Genomic DNA, 26253 nt, shown 5'->3' with positions numbered 1-26253 from the left:
CGGACTCAATGGGCCGAAGAGCGAGCTTCCTGCTATATTTCTAAACTAAATTAAAATGTTGACTTTTCTATTATCTGAATTGGTTTCATGGAAGAAGAAGAGGAATTTGTATCTTTTTATTGATTTTAATGTAACGGCTGCAGCCATTAGATACCACTTTCCCACACATCAGCAAACAAGACTGGGAAATGTTGAACATGGACATTCACATAGCATGTATTCAATTATTTATTTTTATTTTTATTTTTTTTAGATTTTTTTAGAGGTACAGCGCGGAAACAGGCCCTTCGGCCCCGCGCCGCCCAGCGATCCCCGCACATTAACACTATCCTACATACGCTAGGGACAATTTTAACATTTACCCAGTCAATTAACCTACATACCTGTACGTCTTTGGAGTGTGGGAGGAAACCGAAGATCTCGGAGAAAACCCACGCAGGTCACGGGGAGAACGTACAAACTCCGTACAGACGGCGCCCGTAGTTAGGATTGAACCTGAGTCTCCAGCGCAGCATTCGCTGTAAGGCAGCAACTCTACCGCTGCGCCACCGTGTCGTGAGATTGCCAGATTGATTTAAGGTGGTGAGTTCTTTGAACAGGGTGCTCCAAGATAACTTATCAATGAATTAATAGAGCAAGCCTTTGTTTTTGCCATAAACTTTTACTGACAATTTTCTGTGTCTTTAGACATTCAGTGCGGAAACAGGCCCATCAACCCACTGAGTCCACGCCGACCAGTGATCATCTCATACACTAACACTATCCAACACACTAGGGACAATTTACAATTTTACCGAAGCCACGCGGTCATAGGGAGAACTTATAAACTCTGTACAGACAGCACCGGATCATACCAGGTCTCTGGCACTGTAATGCAGCAACTCTACTGCTGCGCCACTCTACCATCCTAAATCTTTAGGTTTTGGTTTCAGGACCTGCAAACAAATTCATTTGCTGCGGTTGATTTTGACATTCCTGTTTTGATCTTTACTATAATATGCAATATCCTAAGAGATAACAATCTACGCTGCAAAGTTACCGCACAAAGGGAGGATGCAGATAGCGTGAGTGGAGTGCTTTAGACAATGTGCATTGGCATATTTCTATTTGTCGGGAGTGAAATGGTAAGAAACAGCATGATGTGAAGTGAGGTGTGGTTGTATTCGTAAACCACAGCTGCTTCCTGTGGAAATTAAATGTGTGGAGGTGACAGTCACGGTCAGGCAGATCACCAGATACAAAAAGAAATAGACCATTCCACCTGTGAAGACTGCAGCATTATTTCTCTTGAGATCTCATTTAATCCCGATTTCCTGCTGCTGCTTTAACATTTCCCTTTTTCATGCAACATCTTTTAAAAATGATTTGTGGCTGAGAATTCCACTTATTTTTCTAACCTTTTCTGAAACATTAATGTTGTACCATTTTCTAACAGTGAATTGAGGAACATACATCAAAACTGTTTCACTATCCCACCATTCGAAACTGTCAATGGTTCGGCATCTGAATGACAAGATCACATTTGCAGCACTCCCTCTCCATCCACTGGGGCCCTTGTTCTCACTCTCCCTTTCTACTCATTGTTCCCATCAACTCCTTCCGTAAACCAGGACCCTGCTTCCCAGAGATTCTTTCAACTTGCCTGGTTCCTTGGAAAAATTATTATCAAGCTCTGTAACATTTACAGGAAGCGAATTAAATGAGTGCTGAGGCACTAATAGAAATAACATGTAATTGGAATTATAGAGTCATCCACATGGAAACTGGCCCTTCGGCCCAACTTGCCCATGCCGCCCAAAATGCCCCATCTACATTAGTCCACCTGCCCGCGTTTGGCCCATATTCCTCTCAATCTTTCTTATCCATACACCTGTTCAGATATCTTTTAAATGTTGATATTGTACCTGCTCAACTGCTCTCCCTGACAGCTCGTTCCATAAAACCACACTCTTTGTGGAAAAAGCTGCCCCTCGGGTTCCTATTAAATCTTTCCCCTCTCACCACAAATTTATGTCCCTAGTTGTTGATTCCAGAAAATCCATCAATCCCCCACCACCAAAATACCGTTCGTGTTGGATTCTTTTGCAGTGTAGGTAGAAAATGGAAGGAACTATAATGTGCTTTTTTTTCAGATTATATTATGCATGAGTACAGTGAGGAACAGATACAATGAAAAATCTTGCTTGCAGCAGCATGATAGGCACATAAACTTGGACCAAAAAAAATTATACACCCTTTATGCAAAGTCCTAAAAGAGAAGACCGTGCAACACCCTTTGCAAGGGGCTAAGCAAGCAGCCTTGAGGTGCTCCAATATTGGATTAAAGAGCTCAATTTTCAGTGAAACTTTTGCTTCTGACCAAATTTTTTGATTGATCAGTCTGTGAAGAACTACCTCACTAGATAAGATGGTGCCCAACCTCTCTGCCTGCTGGTCCCAGAAGCGGATCTGCAATCATTCATTACAACCTCTGCACTTTTAAAAATCTCTAATCCAACAGCAGATCCTTACACCGTGGCCGGTTTGATTGTAATCATGGATAGTGTAATGGCAGTTTCTATACCCTCTGAAAGTCCAACTTCGATAGCCATTACTGCTCGGGGATGGAATGGAGGTATAGCTTAGGCATACACCGCACTCCGAGATAACAAAAACGAATCTTCGAAACGCTGTTTCTTGATTAATTGGTCTTTATTAAAGTAGCACAAATCAAAAGAGTAATTCATAACTTTTCGTTCTTATCAACTGTTTCTTCTTCAAGCAATACTGTAAAAATCGTGTTGTCGTTACCGTCTGGTCCTTGAGAGTGTAACTGGCGCCACTGTGGCAGTCGTGAGTGTGACTGGCGCAAGCGTGGTAAAAAACTATTCTCTCAATCCTCTGAGACTAAAGTGACCCACAATCTCTGTTGCTATGCTAGCCTCCTCCAATGTAGACACTCCCCGTTACGTATCAAAGCACACCCACAAGCATGCAAAAAAGACAGAAACTAGAAATATTAAACATAGCCATAATACAATGACAGTAACTAAATTAAGCATAAATGGCTCCGACACACCGGCCCCTAATTGTTCTGCGTACATAACGAAGCAATTACCAATAGATACCAAAAGGAGCTATAAAAGCTTAATATTTATCAAAAACAAAAGTAATATACATTATATGTTGGCATTCAAACTTCGTTAGCGATTCTTCAATCTTCTCCTTCACCTTCTAGAAGCAGACATACCTTGGTTATCGGTCTTACCAAGATGTTGTCCTTAGTCTGAAGTCGTACAGTACGCACAAAACCTTTAACGTCTGGCATGATCTCTAGTATCCTGCCCATCAACCAAGAACCTCGTGGTGCAGTAGAATCAACCACATAGACGATATCACCTGGAATAAAATTTCTTCTCATTCTCAACCATCGTTGACAAAATCATCAAAACCTAGCAGTGTTTCTACAATTTCTTTGTCATTTTTCATGACAATGTGAGTACGTAGCCAATGCATTTGTCCACCAGCTTGTAATGCTGATAGCTCTTCCTTATCTTCTTGTCTTTGACAGAAAGAGATAACTGCATTTTCCGCCTTAAAAAGATCATCCAGACATAAACACTGTCCCCGGTATGATGCCTTAAAAACTTGCATCTCTCTGTCAACCTTTTCTTTCAGCTTGCCAGGATCCGTTTCAAAGCTACTCATAGCAGTCCGAGTTTCCTTTCTCTTACGAGTCCACTGCAAAAGCATTGTTTTTCATTTAAGAAATCAAGCCATCACTGTCTTCAACTTATTCCATGATGAGAAATGGGTAATTAAATAGTTTGTTGAATCCAATGGTCCTTAATAATGACGTTCACTAAGATGTCTTGCTTGATCTCCGGATCATTAGCAGAGATTTCAGTTTCCAGGTTAAACTTTGGCCATTCTCGGTCTGGTTTACAGAGAAACTCTGGCCCATTGATCCATCTCTTACTGCTTAAGAAGCGGTCTGCTGTTAATCCTCTAGAGGCTTCATCCGCAGGATTTTCCTTGGTATTAATATACTTCCACTGTGATACATTAGTAGCATCCCTTACAAAAGAGATCCTGTTTATGACAAATGTTAGGAAGCGTTTGTTTTCACTATTGATGTACCTAAGCATTGTTATGCTATCAGTCCAGAAGGTAGATTCCTCCAGCTTAAGCTGCAGTTCTTTTTGCAGCAATATGTCAATTCTGACAGGTAAGACTGCGGCTGCAAGCTCCATTCTGGGAATCGTCATTTGCTTCAATGGTGCCACTCTGGCCTTTCCCATTAAGAATGCAGCATGTACTTCATTGTTATAATTTTCCAGTCTCAGATATGAAACAATACCGTAACCACTTTCACGCGTCAAAAAAGTGATGCAGCTGTGCAAATTTGATTCGACCAAAGTTTGTAGGCTTCATACACCGGCCCACTCTGAACTCCGAGATCTTGTCGAGATCTTCTAACCACTCTGTCCATCGCTGAGAGAAGATTTGCGTTATACTCTCATCCCATCCAAATTTCTTCTTACAGAGATCCTGCAAAATTAACTTGGCTGGTAGTGTAAATGGTGCAAGAAGTCCCAAAGGGTCGTAAACAGAACCAATCACAGACAGGATGCCCCGTCTTGTACATGGTCGCTCCTGAATCGAAATTCTGAACTTGAACACATCTGTTTCAACGCACCAGTGCAATCCCAATGCTCTCTCCATGGGCTGATTGTCTTTGTCCAAATCCAACTCCCAGGTGTCCTTGGCTCTGTTATCTAGTGGAATGGTTTCCAATACAGCACGGCTGCTGCTAATCCATTTCGATAGCATGAATCCTCCCTTGTTGCAGAGGGATGTCAAATGTTTTACCATTTGAATCGCTACTTGTTCCGTAGACATGGATTTTAAACAATCGTCCACATAGGAATTGCTCTTTACCGTGTTTGTCACTTCTTCTGGAAAGTGAGCTTTATTGTCCTCAGCGGTTTTCCTCAATGTGAAGTTTGCACAACTTGGTGATGACACTGCTCCAAAGAGATGTACCTTCATCCGGTATTCAATGAGATCTTGTTGTGCAACACCATCCGGCCACCACCTGGAATCGCAAGTAGTCGACATGCTTTTCCGATACCTTGACCTGATGAAACATTGCCTTGATATCCGCCATCAAAGCTACCGGCTCTTGTCTGAATCTGATGAGAACTCCGATGAGTGAGTTCGTTAGGTCTGGACCCTGCAGCAGTTGACAGGTAAGTGATTTACCCTTGAAAACCGCAGCACAGTCGAAGACCACTCTTAATGTTCCTTTGAATGATACACCCCATGGTGTGGGATATACCAAAGCTCTCCATCACTTCAATTCAGCTGGTCTTCGGACACCCTTTTGGCAAGACCATTATTAATCATCTCTGTGAGGAAAGATGTATATTCATCATGAAATTTCGTATTCTTGCCAAGCTTGCGTTTCAGATTCTGAATGCGTTGTTCTGCAATGCAATGGTTATTCGGCAGACTAACCCTCGTTTAAAAGGTAAGTCTAGGCAATAGTGTCCTTCTACCATCTTTACTGAGTGATTCATAATTTCCAAAAATTTTACTTCTTCTCTGGACATTTCTTCTGATTCCTTGCTGGTTCTTTCATTGAAGTCGTGATTATATTGCTTGGTCAACAACTCCTCTAGATTTACAATAGATATTCGATTGATGGCAGCAGCAGTATAGTTATTCCTTTTCCTGCCTTTGTTGTTCCTTCTCAAGGAGCCATAGATAACCCATCCGAGTATGGTTGTCACAGCAAACGGTCCATCTCCTTGACTGGTAAGAACCTTTCTAGGTTCTAATGCCTTCAAAGCATTTGTTCCGACAAGTAGGTTGATATCGGAATTTATTTTAGGTATCTTGACATCCTTCAAGTAAGGCCATTTTTCCACGTCTTCTTGCTTAGGTATATTTGGATGAGAGACGGGCATAGTCTCTTGTGTAAACACATCAGATATTTGTATAAAATTGTCTTCCTGCAGACTAGATATTTCCATACTTGTGATAATGATAACTATCGTAGCATTTCTGACCATTCATGGTGTTCAAGAGAAGCAATCTTTTCTCCTGTAACGTCCATCCTTCTCATCAAGCTTTCTGTTCAAAAGGTAGCTGAACTTCCACTGTCCAAAAATGCATATGTTTGCAACACTGTATTCCCCTCGCTGCTCCTTACCTGTACTGGTAAGATGGAGAAAATACAGGTTTCTACCCCGGCCCCAATATGTGCATTTAACTGAGGTGAGGCAACAACATCACTCGTAGCTGGCTTTTTCTTTTGTTCCATTTGCTCCAACTTCTCGTCCATATTCCTCTGTTCAATGTGAAGCAATTCGGGATGATCTTGTTTGCATATATTACAAGTTATCCGATTCCTGCAGTCTTTAACCATGTGTCCTTTCTTCGGACATCCATAACAGATTCCTTTCTCCTTCAAGAAGTCGATCTTATCTTTATATTCTTTTAAAAAAAAACTTAATTACATGAAAAACAAAACCCTTGTGGCTTAACAGTAGATACATCTTTTTTCATTCCGTCCTTCGTTTCTATGGGTATTACGGCAGCAGCAAAACTGCTTTCCTTAGGTCCTGATCTTCCCTTGGTTTTAGTAAAGGTAGAGCCTTTGACAGTAGCTGATTTAGGATCTTGAATATTCCCATAGCATAGGTTTGACATTAACCGTACTTCTCTTTCCATGAAATTCACCAGGTCAGGCAGCATGGCCTCTCTATCGTCAACCTCCTGTATCAGGCCTGCTTTATCTCTCCACTTTTCTCTAAGCCTATAGGGCAGTTTTAGAACGATAGCCTTCATATTACTAACAGCATTCATTTCTTCCATGTGGATGCTATTTCTCATTGAATTACAACAACCCCTAAGAAATATCGCAAACTCATGCAAAGCCTTCACATCTTCTGCCTTGATAACTGACCAAGCAAAGGCCTTTTTCATGTATGCGTTAGCAATCTTCTGTTTGTTACCAAAATGCTCTTCAAGCAACTTTCTTGCCATTTGATAGCCCTCGTCCACAGGCAAATGTCGACAACTCTTAACAAGCTGCTTCAAATATCCGCTTGTGTATTGCTCCAGAAATTGTAAGCGATCTCAATGACTTGTAGTTTTCATTTCCACTCCTTCAAACGCTACAATAAAAGTTTCATATTGTAAAGGATCACCATCATATTAAGGTATTTCCATTGGGGGTAAGGTGACAGAAAGATTTTGTTGAACAATGAGCTCGCTGAGACTCGTTTGATTCCTTACCAATTCATAGAATTTATTTTGAAATCCCTGGCTTAGTGCAGATCGATCCGGATAAATGTTGTCACGAGCCCCATAATCAGTTGTTTGTCTCTGGCTGGGTGCAGGTAGCTGATGAACAGGACTCTGAGAAGAGTACTGGGTTGGCTCATTTCGAGCCTTAACAGACATCCCAAAGGTAGGTTGCTTCGGTCTAGCACCCGGTTGCTTTGGTAAAGTTTTGTCGGCCATCCACTTACTCAGTGCCAGTTTGGCGTCACAAGACCAGACTGGCTCTGGCTGTGGGTTGCCTTTAGCTGTTGTTTCCAGCTTAGTAGCTCCTTCTTGGATTAAGGAACTCTTCTTCTGAGATACTCTCGAGCTGCATTTTGATCTTTGGCCTTCCAGTATGTCCCTCCTTGCCCTAGCAGCTGCCAGCTTCGTGGCTATTTCCAACCGTTCCTTCTCTCTCTTCAGCTGTTCTGCTCGTCTTTTCAGCTGTTCTTGTCTCACAGCCTCTCTCTTCAGCTGTTCTTCTTGTCTCTAGCCTCTCTTTAGCTGTTCTTCTTGTCTTTTCAGCTGTTCTTGTCTTTTCAGCTGTTCTTCTTGTCTTTTCAGCTGTTCTGCTTGTCTTTTCAGCTGTTCTGCTTGTCTTTTCAGCTGTTCTTGTCACGGCCTCTCTCTTCAGCTGTTCTTCTTGTCTTTTCAGCTGTTCTGCTTGTCTTTTCAGCTGTTCTTGTCTTTTCAGCTGTTCTGCTTGTCTCACTGCCTCTCTCTTCAGTTGTTCTTGTACCTCAATCTCATATTTTTTCTCTAAGGCAGAAGCTTCCAGCGAGAGAGCAGCCATCTCAGCTTCAGCTTCCATTTGAGCAGAGACCCTCGTTGTTGAACTAGCTACAGAACCAGATTTACGTCTGGATCTTCGCGTTGAAATGTTTGAGACACTATCCTGAGGTGTCATTTCTTCTTCCACTTCAACACCTTGTTGCATCGCACCTTCTACTGTAGAGTGCAATGTTTGAGCTATGGTTTCAGACAACCACTTCTCCGCGTCAGCCATGAAACCATCAAATAATTCCTCCCTCTCTTGGAACCACTGAGTGTGCCATCCGAGTTGCTCCTTTGATAGTTGTAAACACAGTATTGAGTGTTGGTTTTTTCCAACCTCGTGGCAAAGGTTAAGTCGTTGATCCAGATTTGATTGTACAATGTTCGCATTCTCATCTGATTCCATTAGTTCCTTCTGATATTCAATTAATTTGATGACCTGCTTCCACAACTTGTCTCTCTCCTTCTGGCATCTTTTCAGATAGGCTGCCTCTCCTTTTTCCGAAAGTTTAATGTCTCTTTTCCCATATCTTCTTGATTTTTGCTCCGCATCTCCCTCCTGTGGCGATCCTTCATACTTACCTGATGGAAGATCCATGATGAATTGGTGCTTATCGCTATGTTCCAGAAACACCAGAAGAATTCAAAACAGAATGAGTATTTTTTCAAGCCACATCATTAATTCCAAGGCTGAGAGTCTTCGGCCAGTACCTATGGTAAACAAACGCTAGCTGAGCACCTTATCTTGTAGAAGTTCACAACATCGTTAATTTTCACGGTCGTGCTCTGCGAATTTGGTTTTCTTAACTCCTCATAGCATAAACAAGCTTCTTGTATCAAATAGTACTTCTGCAGAATTTTCTCACAGGCTTTTAAGTTTTTTAAACTTCTTGACTTAAAATTACGACAAACAGTCATCTACTCACGGTACCCGGTCAATGAAGTCTTCAATCTTCTAATGATCCAGGTGTAGATCGTGTCAATTTGCCTTCGACCGGCAGATTCTTTGTTCCAGGATTTCAGCTCTAATCCCTGGCAGAGATTCAGCTTCTTCTTCAATTCCACTGTTGAATCGGATTTTGCTTGTAGAACAAGTCTTTCTTAGATTCTTCTGTCAGAATAGCCTTTTTACTCAGATTCAGATAAGTTTTTTACCCTAATGTAATGGCAGTTTCTATACCTTCTCAAAGTCCAACTTCGATAGCCATTACTGCTCGGGGATGGAATGGAGGTATAGCTTACGCACACACCGCACGCCGAGATAACAAAAACGAATCTTCCAAACGCTGTTTCTTGATTAAAAATCAAAAGAGTAATTCATAACTTTTCGTTCTTATCAACTGTTTCTTCTTCAAGCAATACAGTAAAAATTGTGTAGTCGTTACCATGTGGTCCTTGAGAGTGTAACTGGCGCAAGTGTGGCAGTCATGAGTGTGACTGGCGCGAGCGTGGTAAAAAACTGTATTCTCTCCATCCTCCGCGGCTAAAGTGACCCATAATCTCTGTTGCTACGCCAGCCTCCTCCAATGTAGACACTCCCCATTACGTATCAAATCACACCCACAATCATGCAAATAAGACAGAAACTAGAAATCTTAAACATAGCCATAATACAATGACAGTAACTAAATTAAGCGTAAATGGCTCCAACAGATAGTCTGTCCGCTGGCTGGATAGCATGGAACAAAAAGCTTTTCACTGTACCTCGGTACACATGACAATAAACTAACCTACATGGGTAAATTGTCACAGATGAAACTGAGGGAATCATTGAATACTTAGCATTGTTCTTGCTTGTATTTGTATCCACTACGATCCTCCCTTAGAAAAAGAGATTTTTTAATGTCAAAATCGGAGCATTTCACAGTGGTAATTGCTTTGTTTTGTTTTGTTTCTAGTTATACTAACTGCAGCCTTATAAAGTATATGGAGAAACATAAAGTAAAGCCGGATAGCAAAGCTTTTCATTTGGTAAGTCTCAGACTTAATATTTTGTAAGAACAATTGAAGAAATAAATTATGAAAATCAAATTAATTACATGCCTGCATTACTTACAAAGATCTAACACAACGTAAACTTTTTACTTGCTACGATTTTACTCTATTTACAATGTATCTAACATATTAAATGGTCAAATAAAAAGTACTCTTATCCAGTGCAGAAGTTAAAAGCTTCCAGCTGTTTCAGTCAACAAACAAAATAATAGAAAGTAGAGCAGTACTGCCTTGTGCCCCACGATGTCTGTACCGAACATGATACCAAAACCAACTCTTGTAGGAGTCCATTTTTATTCATTACTCAGTCATGGAACAACATGAAATATTTGAGAGAAACATTGGACTGGAGAGCACATTTTCCACAGAGAGTTAAATGAAAGTCAGGATACAGCATAATCTCTTATTATCCTGGAAAATTGCCATGTTAAATGAGGAAAAGATGAAGGTCACTCAGAATAAAAAGTAATGCTCAAGCATAATTAGAAGAAAATGATCTCAATATTATCTGTTTGATTAAAATGGGAAATTAAAATCTTTAAATACATTAGACTGAAGCAAAAATGCAATCTGATGAAGAGGGAAAATATCCCTGTAAAACATTTGTAGTATTTATATTAGAAATTAGTCATAAGGGTTCAGATTGCATCTTAAAACTCCGAAAAGCCTGGCCCAAAAGATACGCTGCTATCTGTTTCAGTAAATGACACTGGCTTTTAGCATTGCTACAAGGTTTGGCATCAACCTGACAAGGACACTTCTTGATGCCAAAGACATAGTTCCACATAAACTGCAACAAAAGGTTCCATTTATATTTGTTGAGACAAAACTATAAGAAATATAATATTCTGTGACAGGATGTATTGGATTTTTGGTATATTTTGTCATAATAATTAAATATACATTACACTTACTGTTATGTAGAAAGGACATAGAAATGAAAACACAAAAGGAAGTAATTCAGTCTATTCTCAATTGGACCTGCATTTCAAGAATGCAGTGACTTTTTGATTTTTAACTGGTTTCAACAAGTGCAATGTCAGTATATCTTTCTCAATAGTCTGTAGCTTTTGAAGCAATTGTCCCAACAGTAGTGACAGTGGGACCAGGCTTGCCTGATTCCATTCTCAACCGTCCAGTCGTAACTCCAGAAAGACCTCCAGTGGTTATTGTTCCCCTTCCTTCACTGTGATGTCTGATCTTCCCCAACGATCTGTCTTTGGTCCCTTTCGGTTTCTTATCAATGTACTGTCCCTCTGCATCATCACCCTACATATCACTTCAATTTTACTATTTTGATAGTACCGACACTGTACCTCCGAGGCTGAAACTATTTGTCTTGTGGTCCCATCACAAAACTCAGATCCCAGGCCACATCTTTTATTCCCCTCCCTTTGAAACTTTGGCATCAGCTTTGGACTAGAGATGGGTTTCTGATCACCCAATCATGTATTTATGCCATCTCACTGGCAACCATGTTCCACCCACAAAACATCACTCCCGCACTCCTACCCTCCTTAGTGTTTTCACTAGCTCTAGCACTTGACTGTTCTAATACACCCATAATCACTTGCCAGTGTTTTGCCGTCCAAAAGCCAGAGTGCATCCAAAATTCTTTTGCCTTACTTTCATGTTCTGTTTGTCCATTTCTCCTGTGTCCTTTGACTCTTATTAGCTTACAATTAAGCAACTCTTTGAATTAGAAAATGCTCAAACTCTTTTATAGCTTCATTTTTCCTACCTCTGTGCAATCTTCCAGTCTTCGAGATGGTCATCCTATTTGGTCCTTTTGAAAATCACTGATTTTAGTCATTGTGAGGCAGCATGGTGGTGCAACTGTAGAATTGCTGCCTTACAGCACCAGAGACCCGGGTTTGATCCTGACCATGGCTGCTGTTTGTACGGAGTTTGTACGTTCTCCCCATGACCTGCATGGGTTTTCTCCAGGTGTTCTGATTTACTGCCCACACTTCAAAGACCTGCGTTTGTAGGTTAATTGGCTTTTGTAAAATTGCAAATTGCCCCAAGTGTGTGTAGGATGTGCGGGGATCGCTGGGTGGTATGGACTCGGTAGGGCCAAAGGGCTGTTTCTGTGCTATATCGCTAAAATAAACTAAACTGAAACTATTACTTTCAGTTGTAAGGGACATAGGTTTTGAAATTCTCTTTCTAAATCTCTTCACATTTCTTTCACACACTCCTTAAATCTCTGTTTTTGTCACCTCCACTTTTATCTCCTTATATGGCTCAGTGTCAAATGTATTTTAATAATGGTCCTATGAGATGCCGTAAGATATTTTAAGACATTAAAGGTGCCATATGATTAAGTTGTTGTTGAGACTGCATTATTTGTTTTGTTGATATCGAAAGGAGCACTGACTAAAGCAACGTTAAAATAAACTTATTCATGCAGGCTCTTATTTAACAACCATTATGTATAAATCACTTTAATGTTCATCATACAACAAAAAAATCTGACCGTTCAGAAATTGCAAACAAGTCCAAACAAAAAACAGAAAAGTGCTGGAAACACTCCTCAGGCCTCAGCAGAACATTGTACAAAAATGTTGACCTGCATTGTTATACCCTAACTGTACCAACATCATGGCTTTAAATGAAAACCGTATCTGATGTCTCGAGATATTTTAAATCACGTACATAACTCTATTTAATGTACCAGTACAAAGTGATATAAATGGTGCCTTTTGATGATTACAACAACCTTTATCTTGATTGGTTTGGATATAACATCTACGTGACTACCAATTTCTGTAACTAGTTTCTATTGCGTAACAATTGCACATTTCCCCCCGATTATATTGATCTGAATGTCAGGAAAATATTGAGCATAATATAATTAATGCATGCTTTCCTAGTTCCCAAAGGTGACAATTTGAACTGGCTGTAGTGACAGGGGAGGGAATTATATGAAAGATGGTGCCATAGTCCCCAACAGCTGCTGTCGACCTTCTACCGCTGCACCATAGAGTGCATCCTAACGCATGGCATCCCTGTGTGGTACCTCAGCTGCACGGAGGCAGAAAGGAAAGCTCTACAGCGGGTAGTCCATAGAGCTCAGAGGGCCATCGGAACACAGCTACCAGACTTGGAGGGCATCTACAACACACGATGCCTCAATTGTTTTGTTGGGTTGCTGTTGTCTAAATTACTTAAATTATTGCATCGTATGGGAGGCGCATTCCCAATCTCGTTGTACCCCTGGGTACAAAGACAATAAAGATATATTGTATTGTATTGTCATCTATTACTTTTGGCAACTACCATTACAATTAATAATTTTTTTTGTAATCTCTACTCAATTTCAGCTTCAGAAGTTACTCACAATGGACCCAACCAAGAGAATTACCTCAGAACAGGCTATGCAAGACCCCTACTTCCTTGAAGACCCACTCCCAACATCAGAGTATGTTGAATCGCCTTTTAACAACAACTTACGCTGTATACACCTTTAATGTAGACTTCCCAAGAAGCGTAATAGAGGTATAATCAGACATAAATGAACTTTGAGCCAAGGTGATGAATGGAGGTATGGCCAAAAGATTTGCCGAGCTGTTTTGTGGTGAGAATTTAAAAAAATACCAGACCAAGGTCCAAATCTCTCCTGCGGGCCACTCCTGGGTTAAACTACCCCCAAATGACGATCCTATGGGCCCGGCAACCCTCTGCAACTGACAAAGCCCGTTGCCGGACGGGGAGTGTCTCCCCACCGATCCGTGGACCGTTTGGCAGCGAAAGCCACTTACCGGTGGCCGTGCGTTCGGCGCATGGGCGGACGAGGGGGACAGGGAAGGGAAGAGAGCGCCACTCACCTCGGTCCCGTGGCACCAGCGCTGCAGCCAGAATGAGCTGTGGACCCAAAGCCTCCCCTGTATTGGTCTAGCACCCTCACCCCCCCCCCCCCTCCCGCTCACCCACTCAATCCCCTTTCTCCCCCCCACTCTATCCCCCCTACCCCACCCCTACTTCCCCTCCCCTCTCCCCACCGCCACTCCCCCTCTCCCCCCCCACCCCCACTCGCTCTCTCCCCCCCACCCCCACTCGCCCTCTCCCCCCCCCTCCACTCCCCACTCACCTCCTCCCCACTCCCTCCCCCCTCCCCTTCCCCCCCACTGCCCCCCCATTCACCCACCCCATCGCCTCTCAACTTCAACGGGCCCCAACTGCGGAGGCAAGGACCCGTTGGGGATCGGTCGGCCATCCCCGGAGCTTGGGCCCATCAATCCTACCGATCCGTGCTCCCGTTTGTGGGTGGGGAGCTGGTGGCGGGCGGGATGTGGGCGAAGCAAGCCCAACGATCCGTGGACCGTTTGGCAGCGAAAGCCACTTACCTGTGGCCGTGCGTTCAGCGCTGTTCGTCGGTGAGCTGCGGGGAACGACGGAGTGCGGAGAACGGAGAGCTGGTCCGTGGGCGGGAGCCGGTGGCGTGTGGACCGTGGGCGAATCAAGCCTACCGATCCATGGACCCGTTGGTGGAGTGCGGGTCCGTGGGCGGGAGCCGGTGGGACGCAGACCAATCGGGTGTCGCTCTTGATCAAATTCCTTTTTTTTAATGGGCGACGCTCTCCCCACATGGGACAATCGGAGCAATCGGGTGTCAAGTTGGACGGAACGAAAATTTTAAAGATTTTTTTTTTTAAAGGGACGGCTCTCCCCCCTCGTGACAAGTCGAATTTTATTTTTAAATGAGCGGTGCTCCCCCCACGTGGGACGTCACTCTGGTGGGTCCTGCCTGCAGGCCTCTCCTGGGGAAAAACCTCCCCCACCTGACGATGCTGCAGGCCCAGCGCCTGACTTTCCTCCCACACTGCAGCGCGCCGCAGAGGCTGTGGCAGCGGGGCCAACAAGATGGCTGTCGCCCGCCGCTCGCAGCAGGAGAAATGCGGCCGAGGTCAGTGCCTTCTCCCTGTCCACTCTCGCCCACCCATGGCCCCGGGCGACGCTCCCCGCCCGGCAATGGTTCCATGCCGTCGCCAGCATTCCTCGCCGCAGATTGCAGCCGAGCTGCAGGAGACGCTTCGGCTTCCCAGGAGAAACGGGGCCGACGTCACTGCTTTTGCCCTCTCTCCCCTTGCGGGCACACGGCCACGGGGGCACTCCGCGCCCGGCAACGGCTCCAGGGTTGGGCCGAGGGGGGCGGGAGGGGAGGAGGGAGAGGGGAGGGAGAGGGGAGGGAGGGGTGAAGGGGATGGGGAGGGGGTAGGGAGAGGGAGGGAGGGAGAAGGGGGGATTGGGGGGGTGGATTTATTAAAGGTTATAAGGTGAATTGTTTTTAAAAAGTAGCAAAAGTGGGTTTATTCAAACCATAGGGGAATGGTGAGTAGGGTGGGCCTAGAATTGTGGCGCTATCGTGTACTGTTTTGGCTGTGTAGAGGGCATGGTAAACACATACACATATACACACAAACAAACCGAGTTTTAGTGACAGACAGACAGACCTCAAGGACTAGAAGAAGAAATTCTAGATTATGGGCCGAGATAGCTGGGAGGTGCTGGGAAGAGTTGTAGGGATGGAATCGATTAGAAATAGAGATGAGAATCGTTTAAAGTTTAAATTGGAGGTATTGATAGAAAATCAGCGTAAGTTCACTAGGTTAATTCCCGGAATGGCGGGACTGTCGTATGTTGAAAGACTGGAGCAACTGGGCTTGTATACACTGGAATTTAGAAGGATGAGAGGGATCTTATTGAAACATATAAGATTATTAAGGGATTGGACCTTAATAATCTAATTATTAAGGATAATAGAGACAGGAAACATGTTCCCAATGTTGGGGGAGTCCAGAACCAGGGGCCACAGTTTAAGAATAAGGGGTAGGCCATTTAGAACTGAGATGAGGAAAAACTTTTTCACTCAGAGAGTTGTGAATTTGTGGAAATCTCTGCCTCAGAAGGCAGTGGAGGCTGATTCACTGGATGCATTCAAAAGAGAGTTAGATAGAGCTCTTAGGGCTAGTGGAGTCAGGGGTTACGGGGAGAGGGCAGGAATGGGGTACAGATGGTGGATGATCAGCCATGATCACATTGAATGGTGGTGCTGGGTCAAAGGGCCAAATGGTCTACTCCTGCACCTATTGTCGATTGTCTATTGTCTGTTGTCATAAAATAAGCCAACCAACACAGGCCAGCAAGGACAGAAGAGATAGAGTGGGAACTGGTGGAAGATGGAATGGGTGCAACAGTGTTTCGATTGAACTGAAATTTGCAGTTAGTGGAGGATGGTAGGCCAATGAGAAGTGTATCATATTGCACGTTCGGAGATCGCAGAGCTTTGAATGAGGGTCATCACCATAGATGGACTTCAAATATGCAAGTGTTCATTCTATTTATCAGTGCGTTCAATCCCATTAAATGAAATGTGTCCACTTCTGTCCAGTATGTTAGCATGGAGTATCTGTTGACTCATGTAACTAACGTGGGTCATTTTCTGAAGAGGTGAAATATGTTTTGCATAGGATTGGCAAAGACTAGGTTTGATTCTTAGCCTCTAATATTCACTGCTTGCACACGTTTTGGAGTACAAATTTTAACAGCCAATGTTTCTATAAAAGAAAGACACAAATGCTGGAGTAATTCAGTGGGACAGGCAGCATCTCTGGATAGAAGGAATTTGATCTTTCGGGTCAAGACCCTTCTTCATATTGCAGCGTTTTATTCTCTTGTCAGCAAGGAATAACTTGCATATGGTCTCATTTTGTCCTCAATCTGTTTTGTACTGGCATATAGTATCAGTTCTCCTGTAGAAAATTCTGTTACAGGATTGGAAATCTTTTTTCCTTGTTTTCCTGTCTTTGATTCAAAAGCTTGAGTTGCTGGGTATAATTATGAACTTCAGTTTATTTTGTCTTTTTTGATTTTTGCAGTGTTTTTGCTGGTTGTCAGATTCCTTATCCAAAAAGAGAATTTCTAACAGAAGATGAACCTGACGACAAAGGAGAAAAGGTAGGTTTAAAGAACAAAGTTTTTTAATGAGTTTCTGTTTAGCGTGGACTTGAAAATGAAACAAAAAGCTAGTTTGATGCATGTTAAGATTTCCAGTTCAATGTGAAAGTTTGAAATTGGAAGTTTGGATAAGAAGTTCTGGGAAAGATCGATATGAATTAGGGAGCCACAATACTTTGGAGATGAAAGAAATATTGTGGAAGAAAGGAGGGAGATTATAATTAATGGAATTTTTTTAAACATACAGTGCCCTCCATAATGTTTGGGACAAACACCCATCATTTATTTATTTGCCTCTGTACTCCACAATTAGAGATTTGTAATAGAAAAAATCACATGTGGTTAAAGTGCACATTGACAGATTTTAATAAAGGCCATTTTGATACATTTTGGTTTCACCATGTAGAAATAACAGCAGTGTTTATACAAGTCCCCCCCATTTCAGGCCACCATAATGTTTGGGACACAGCAATGTCATGTAATAAAAGTAGTCAGGTTTAGTATTTTGTTGCATATCCTTTGCATGCAATGACTGCTTGAAGTCTGCGATTCATGGATGTCACCAGTTGCTGGGTGTCTTCTCTGGTGATGCTCTGCCAGGCCTGTATAGCAGCCATCTTTAGCTTATGCTTGTTTTGGGGGCAAGTTCCCTTCAGTTTTCTCTTCAGCATATAAAAGGCATGCTCAATTGGGTTCAGATCAGGTGATTGACTTGGCCACTCAAGAATTGACCATTTTTTTAGCTTTGAAAAACTCTTTTGTTGGTTTAGCAGTATGATTGTGATCATTGTCTTGCTGTAGAATGAACTGCCAGCCAATGATTTTTGAGGCATTTGTTTGAAGTTGAGCAGATAGGATGTGTCTATACACTTCAGAATTCATTATGCTACTACCATCAGCAATTGTATCATCAATGAAGATAAGTGAGCCAGTACCTTCAGCAGCCATACATGCCCCAAGCCATAACACCCCCACCACCGTGTTTCAGAGATGAGGTGGTATGCTTTGGATCTTGGGCAGTTCCTTCTCTCCTCCATTGCTCTTACCATCACTCTGATATAAATTAACCTTCATCTCATCTGTCCACAAGATCTTTTTCCAGCACTGTGGTTGCTCTTTTAAGTACTTCCCTGGTAAATTTCCCCAATGTGGGACGAATAAAAGGAATATATTATTATTATTACTTCCTGGCAAACTGTAACCTGGCCATCCTATTTTTGCGGCTAAGCAGTAGTTTGCATCTTGCAGTGTAGCCTCTGTATTTCTGTTCATGAAGTCTTCTGCGGACAGTGGTCATTGAAATCCACACCTGACTCCTGAAGAGTGTTTCTGATCTGTCGGACAGGTGTTTGGGGATTTTTCTTTATTATAGAGAGAATTCTTCTGTCATCAGCTGTGGAGGTCTTCCTTGGCCTGCCTGTCCCTTTGCGATTAGTAAGCTCACTAGTGCTCTTTCTTCTTAATGATTTTCCAAACAGTTGATTTTGATAAGCCAAAGGTTTGGCTGATGTCTCTAACAGTTTTATTCTTGTTTCTCAGTCTCATAATGGCTTCTTTGACTTTCATTGGCACAACTTTGGGTCCTCATGTTGATAAACAGCAATAAAAGTTTCCAAAAGTGATGGAAAGACTGGAGGAAAGACAAGGTGCTGAGGGCTCTCTTATACCTACATTAAGGAGGCAATTAAACACACTTGAGGAATTACAAACACCTGTGAAGCCATGTGTCCCAAACTTTATGGTGCCATGAAATGGGGGGACTATGTATAAACACAGCTGTAATTTCTACATGGTGAAACCAAAATGTCTAAAAATACCCTTTAATAAAATCTGACAATATGCATTTTAACCACGTGTGATTTTTTTTTCTATTACAAATCTCAAATTGTGGAGGAATTTTGGAGGGCACTGTATAGGGCGGCACAGTGACGTAGCAGTAAAGTTGCTGCCTTACACTGGCAGAGACCCGCGCTTGATCCTGATTACAGGTGCTGTCTGTACGGAGTTTGTTCTCCCTGTGATTGCGTGGGTTTTCTCCGGATGCTCCGGTTTCCTCCCACAATCCAAAGACGTACAGGTTTGAAGGTTAATTGGCTTCGGTAAAAATTGTAAATTGTCCCTAGTGTGTCGGATAGTGCTAGTGTACAGGGCGATGCTGATCGGCGTGAACTCGTAGGGCCTGTTTCTACACTATCTCTAAAGTAACAATTTATACAATTGAATTATGACTGCAGGTGGTTTGATGGATTTTATTTAACTCTGAGATTTGATACTAAATTTAACTGCTATAGTTTTGACTGCCACAAATAACAATTTATTTTAAAACAAAGTGTTGGAGGAACTAATCTGGCCAGGGAGCATCTTTCTTGACTTCCTCCAGCTCCGCATGTTTTTCTCGTGATTCCAGCATCTGCAGTTCCTTGCGTTTCCAAGGATTTGTTTCTTGTTGCATCAATGTACATGACTTTTTAAATCATTGAACTTTTTTTCAGCTTTTATTTTGTTAAACAGAACTATGTGCGTTTATTGGAATATGCTGGTTCAGATTTCTCTCCCATTTTATTTTCCCAAATTGAGAAGAACCAACAGCAGCAACAAGGCAATAATCACACTAATGGCGGCGGCCACCCAGGGAACCAAGACAACAGTCACACGCAGGGACCCCCTCTCAAGAAAGTTCGTGTCGTCCCTCCTACCACTACCTCAGGTGGGCTGATCATGACCTCAGATTACCAGGTACGCTGCTCATGTTTAAGCGAGTATAGCATTTACAAGCTCTAGATTATTTACGGTGTTAAAAATAGAAACTCTGGTTGTTCATTTTTTAAGTAGAACTTAAACATTTTAAAGAAACATTTGCTATGGGTGCTGTCTGCACGGAGCTTGTACGTTCTCCAGTTGAAGGCATGGGTTTTCTCTGGGTGCTCCTCCCACACTCCAAAAAAATACCGGTTTCTAGGTTAATTGGCTTTGGTAAAATTCTAAATTGTCCCTAGTGTGTAGGATAGTGCTAATGTTCGGGTGATCACTGGTCGGCGCGGATTCGATGGGCCGAAGGTTTTCTTTCCACACTGTATCTCTAAAGTCTACAGTAATACCTTAATGTATTGGATAATAAAAATACACATATATTTTCTTTCTTTAATATCTCATTTTATGGTATGCTTGACCAACTGACGTAAAATAAATTCAAATGCAAGAACGTTCAAAGTTAGCAAACAAATTCTGTTTAATATTTTAACAGAACTAACATTGACCATCTTGTTACTGTTCTTGAATAGTTGGGCTCTTTCATAGATTTTAAAGCTCTGGTTGTACTTCTTGAGAGCATAGCACTTAAAGACTCAAGAAAGAAAAAGTTGAAAAACAAAAATCACCTTGAGAGAACACAAAATCACAGCACATGAACAGACCCTTTGGCCCACAATGTCTGTGCTGAACCTGATGCTATACTCTATTCCCTCCATTTTCAACCTTGTCATAGTCTTAGAGAGGAAACAGGCCCATCGGCTGAACTTACCCACGTCGACCAAAATGTTGTATCCACACTAGACCCACCTGCCAGCCTTATTTTAAAATGGATAAAAAAAATTTTTTTTATCATCAATCTACACACAATACCCCAGAATGAAGAAGCAAAAACACATGCTGAGAAACTTTTGCAAAGTAATTAAAAAGAAATAACTGAAATATCACATTTACATAAGTATTCAGACCCTTTGCTATGACACTCAAAATTGAGCTGAGGTTCATCCTGTTTCCATTGATTATCCTTGAGATGTTTCTACAACTTGATTGGAGTCCACCAGTGGTAAATTAAATTGATTGGACATGATTTGGAAAGGCATATAAGGCCCCACAGTTGACAGTGCATGTCAGAGCAAAAACCAAGCCATGAAGACGAAGGAATTGTCCGTAGACCTCCGAGACAGGATTGTGTTGAGACACAGATCTGGGGAAGGGTATAAAACAATTTCTGCAGCATTGCCGGTCCCAAAGAGCATAGTGGCCTCTGTCATTCTTAAATGGAAGAACTTTGGAACCACCAGGACTCTTCATAGAGCTGGCCGCCCAGCCAAACTGAGCAATCGGGGGAGAAGGGCCTTGGTCAGGGAGGTGACCAAGAACCCGATGGTCACTCTGACGAGCTCCAGAGTTCCTTTGTGAAGATGGGAGAACCTTCCAGAAGGACAACTATATCTGCAGCACTCCACCAATCAGGCCTTTATGGTGGACTGGCCAGACAGAAGCCACTCCTCAGTAAAAGGCACATGACAGTCCGCTTGGAGTTTGCCAAAAGGCACCTAAAGGACTCTCAGATCATGAGAAACAAGATTCTCTGGTCTGATGAAACCAAGATAGAACTCTTTGACCCGAATGCCAAGTGGCACCGCTCATCACCTGGCCATTACCATACCTGCAGTGAAGCATGGTAGTGGCAGCATCATGCTGTGGAGATGTTTTTCAGCTGCAAGAACTGGGAGATTAGTCAGGATCGAGGGAAACGAGCAAAGTACAGAGAGACCCTTGATGAAAACCTGCTCCAGAGCATTCTGGATCTCAGACTGGGGCGGAGGTTCACCTTCCAACAGGACAACGACCCTAAGCACACAGCCAAGACAACGCAGGAGTGGCTTTGTGACAAGACTGTGAATGTACTTGAGAGGCCCAGCCAGAGCCCGGACTTGAACCCGATTGAACATCTCTATAAGGACCTGAAAATAGCTGTGCATCGATGCTCCCCATCCAACCTGACAGAGCTTGAGAGGATCTGCAGAGAAGAATGGGAAAAATTACCCAAATACATGTGTGCCAAGCTTGTAGCATCATACCCAAGAAGACTTGAGGCTGTAATCACTGCCAAAGTTGCCTCAACAAAGTACTGAGTAAAGGGTCTGAATACTTATGTAAATGTGATATTTCAGTTATTTCCTTTTAATTACTTTGCAAAAATTTCTAAACACCTGTTTTCGCTTTTTTATTATGGGGTATTGTGTGTAGATTGATGATAAAAAAAAATCATTTTGAAATAAAGCTGTAATATAATAAAATGTGGAAAAAGTGAGGGGATCTGAATACTTTCTGAATGCACTGTATATGCAGGCAGATTAGCGTTGGTCTTGGCATCGTGTTCAGCACAGACATGATGAGCCGAAGGTTCTGTTGCTGTGCAGTACTGTTCTATGTTTGTTGTACAGGTACACCGATTTTCCAGCAACTGAAAGTCCGGCACCTCCTTTAATCCAGATAAAATGACAAGAGTGTTGTATGTGCCGAGTGCTCTTTCGGGATGTGTGCTTCTGTCCCAAAAGAGTTAATTGTTTACTTCTTTGTTAATTGTTAAATCTTTATTTGGGTTTCTAGCAGTCCATGGTGCTTTAGAGATATGGGAGGGATATAATTAGTAGGTCAGAGGTATATTGCTGAACTATTATTGCGTGAACTTTGTTGGTCTGGCAAAATGGATAATCTGGCATGGGTCTGGAATCAGGGGTGCTGGAAAAATTGTGGTGGACCTGTATACAGTAATAATAAATGTAATGTTTTTAAAAAAATAATTTGAAACAATTTTTTTTTTTTTTTTTAAGCGATCAAATCCACATGCTGCCTATCAGAATCCTGGACCAAGCACGTCACAACCACAGAGCAGTATAGGATACTCAACTACCTCCCAGCAGCCGCCACAGTACTCACACCAAGCGCACCGGTACTGAGCTGTAGTATTTCCAAGCTCATTGCCCTCGCTGAGGCTATAGACTGGACATACAGCTGGCAGCCTGGGTCTGGCTCAGATCCCAAGAATGTACTGTATCAACCACATTAGCCAACTCCTCTTGTTTCCACAGGCGGAGGGAGCGGTATCTGTGATGGAAAGGACTTGGGGTAGACTTGAAAAAATATCTCTAGCACAGTTTGTGTTTATTGACATGCTGCTTCCATAGTTTACTTGACCTGCTTTTTAAGACCATTTTTTTTTTTTTCCCTTTATGGTTACAAATTGTAGCAGTTGAAGCCGTGAATGTACAATGATTTCTATCTTTTGGTGGTGAATATTCTTGCTGTTTATCAATTATCTACCATAGCGAGAAAAAGTCTTCTAAACTGGTACTTGAGCAGTTATGTTTGATGGTCAAGGCATTCATGATGCAGGATATACTTTATTTGGTACAAATTTCACATCTAATTGTATTTTGTCGTTGGATACTTCATGTTTATCAGTGTTTTATCTTTAATGTGTTTGCAGCACAAATTTTACAATATGTCAACTTCATAATTTATCAACTGATTGTAACTTTGAAAAGACTCCCACCAGTTTCTGAACTTTGCAGTGACCTTGTTCAAACATACCTTCACCTAACTCAACCCCAATATTTACAACCTGACTTGACTTAAAACAGCTGCTAGCTTTGATTTTACCAATAGTAGATGAACTGTACTGAGTATTGCATCTGTGATGTTCATCCAGACCTTCAAGGGACAATTACTTTGGACAGTGTTCATTTTCTTTTCTACACGTGTTGCTGACTTGTGGGCAAACAAAACCGCATGCGACGTCTCCACGTTTTCAACATCAGCTCGGATATTTTGTCATGAATTTATAAAGCTGGGATTGTGTAGTGAATTACCTTTTTGTTCGATCATATTTTTCATGAAAAATGTACATGCTTTTACTGAGTGCCCTTAAGATGAGTGTAAGATGTAGAAGAGCCTTAGAATTCATTTTAAAATGTAACAATTGTATTGTCTCATTTTACATGAATGAAGCAAGTATTCTGAAAATAAATTTTGAACATTATAGTAGTAACTTTACTACTAAAATTGTATCAAGTGGTGTGGACAGCATTAATGTGTTGAATGAAATGCTATTGCTTGCAGCTTATGAAGCTGAAATTCTAATGGGAGGGAAAAACAGAAAACACTGGAAATGTTTGAATCCAGCTGCCTGAGTATCTGTTTATACAGGGAGCTGGAATCTTAAGCACTCTTGATTGATTGAAAGATGCAGCATGGAAACTGGCCCTTCAGCCCACCAAGTCCATGCAGACCTTAGTTTTCCCACTTTTGCAACTATTCCCTACACACTTTGGGCAACTTATAAAGCCCAGTTAATCTACAAACCTGCATGTCTTTGTGATGTGGTAGGAAATTGGAGCACCCGGAGAAAACCCACACGGTCACAGGAATGACATGCAAACTCCGCACCGACAGGAGCCGAGGTCGGAATCAAACCGGGGTCACTGCCGCCTTGAGGCAATAACTCTACCAGCTGCACTACTCTGCTGCAGACTAAACCTGCTTCTGGACTCATTTGACACTAGACAATAGGTGCAGGAGTAGGCCATTCGGCCCTTTGAGCTAGCACCACCATTCAGTGTGATCATGGCTGATCATTCTCAATCAGTACATGTGTTTCGATAAGATCCCCTCTCATCCTTCTAAATTCCAGTGTATACAAGCCTAGCCGCTCCAGTCTTTCAACATATGACAGTCCCACCATTCCGGGAATTAACCTAGTAAACCTACGCTGCACGCCCTCAATAGCAAGAATATCCTTCCTCAAATTTGGAGACCAAAACTGCACACAGTACTCCAGGTGCGGTCTCACTAGGACCCTATACATCTGCAGAAGGACCTCTTTGCTCCTATATTCAACTTCTCTTGTTATGAAGGCCAACATTCCATTGGCTTTCTTCACTGCCTGCTGTACCTGCATGCTTCCTTTCAATGACTGATGCACTAGGATACCCAGATCTCGTTGTACGTCCCCTTTTCCTAACTTGACACCATTCAGATAATACTCTGCCTTCCTATTCTTACCACCAAAGTGGATAACCTCACACTTATCCACATTAAACTGCATCTGCCATGCATCCGCCCACTCACACAACCTGTCCAAGTCACCCTGCAACCTCATAGCATCTTCCTCATAGCTCACACTACCACCCAGCTTTGTATCATCTGCAAATTTGCTAATGGTACTTTTAATCCCTTCATCCAAGTCATTGATGTTTGTGTAGTCTTTTTATTACATTTTTACTTTTTATTACATTTACAGATATGGCTATCTGTTTTCCTAACTTTTAAAAACTTTTTTAAAAACTTGCAATAATATAACCATCATTTCAATACTCACACTTACCTGATTTACAAATGTTAGTTGTAGTATATTTGTCAATCCTCCCATTTTGTGGATAATTTTTTTTAACCATTAGTTGTGCTATCCTGGCTGATTTCTGATGTCCTCTTTTGACGAATAAAGTATCTGCAAGGTAAATTTTGATACTTATTGCCTTACCTCAGTTGCCTATAACATTTTAAATAGTTCATCTAAGTATTTAAGGATGCCTAAATACTTAGATCAACTACTTAAGTTGAAGTTTAATAATTATTCCAAATTTGCATATTTCCAGTTTCATTATGAAGCCAGCCAATCGTTCTTCTGCTTTAAAAAGCCTATTTCTGTAATATTATGCATTGGCAATTTTCTAATTACCACACCAACAAAATAAATTTAAGGCAAATGAAGAGATGAGTTACAGAATGCACGCCAACCTTGATAATTTGTCTTTGATTCAGTTCTTGGTAACAAAGATGCCTCCTAGTGGATTAGTTAAGGAACAGCATTGTTGATATCTGTAGATGGCTTAGATATGGGAATGTTACACCAATATTGAACATCTATAAAAATAATTGTGAACCAAATAAAAACTACAATTTTCATTTGTTTACAAATCCGCCCCCCTCCCCCCCTTTCATGCCTTCTTTAAAGTGTCAGTTTTATTTCTACATGAAGAAACCAAGAATTACTATGACTACAGTATAGAGGAACTTGCAAATGTTGATTGGGAGAGGCGGTTTGTAGGGAAAGGTGCTTGTGGGATGCTTTTAAAAATGAGTTTAGGGTGAGTTCAGGGCCAACATTAGGGTGAAGGGCAAGGCTGGGAGGAATTCTTAACAAAGTAAGAGCAGTGGAAATCAAATCTGACTAACCTGCAAGCAATTGTTGATGCCCTTTAAATGACATTGTTTGGTGAATATCAATTTACTGTGTTTGATTAATACATGGTATAAGCTGCATAGTGACGGCCAGTTTAGCAGCACAAGAGTTAAATCAACATTAGACCCGACTGATCCATCCACTGCTTGCTCTGCACATTTCTAATGCTTAATACCATTAGCAAGCTTAAGGATGTCATTCAATGTGCCACT

At 42.0% G+C, this 26253-nt stretch overlaps 1 protein-coding gene across 3 annotated transcripts in view; it reads left to right on the top strand.

Annotated features, from left to right (window-relative positions):
• cdk8 (cyclin dependent kinase 8) overlaps window positions 1-24178 on the top strand; it is an 84851-nt gene extending 60673 nt beyond the window's left edge. Inside the window, exons 9-13 of one of the 3 annotated variants that reach the window (XM_078403058.1) lie at window positions 9987-10059; window positions 13410-13507; window positions 16965-17043; window positions 19624-19779; window positions 22632-24178. In XM_078403058.1, the coding sequence (XP_078259184.1) occupies window positions 9987-10059; window positions 13410-13507; window positions 16965-17043; window positions 19624-19779; window positions 22632-22757 (532 nt within the window). In that variant the 3' untranslated portion in view covers window positions 22758-24178. Of the gene's footprint in view, window positions 1-9986; window positions 10060-13409; window positions 13508-16964; window positions 17044-19620; window positions 19780-22631 lie in introns of all 3 variants that reach the window. The other 2 variants (XM_078403057.1, XM_078403059.1) reach the window with 2 other exon arrangements.
• Window positions 24179-26253: the final 2075 nt, after the last annotated feature.

This window comes from Rhinoraja longicauda, chromosome 7 (assembly GCF_053455715.1).
Source record: "Rhinoraja longicauda isolate Sanriku21f chromosome 7, sRhiLon1.1, whole genome shotgun sequence".
In the NCBI taxonomy this organism is placed as follows: domain Eukaryota; kingdom Metazoa; phylum Chordata; class Chondrichthyes; order Rajiformes; family Arhynchobatidae; genus Rhinoraja; species Rhinoraja longicauda.
The sequence above is the reverse complement of the archived record's forward strand: the minus strand, read 5'-3'. Positions and strand labels throughout refer to the sequence as shown.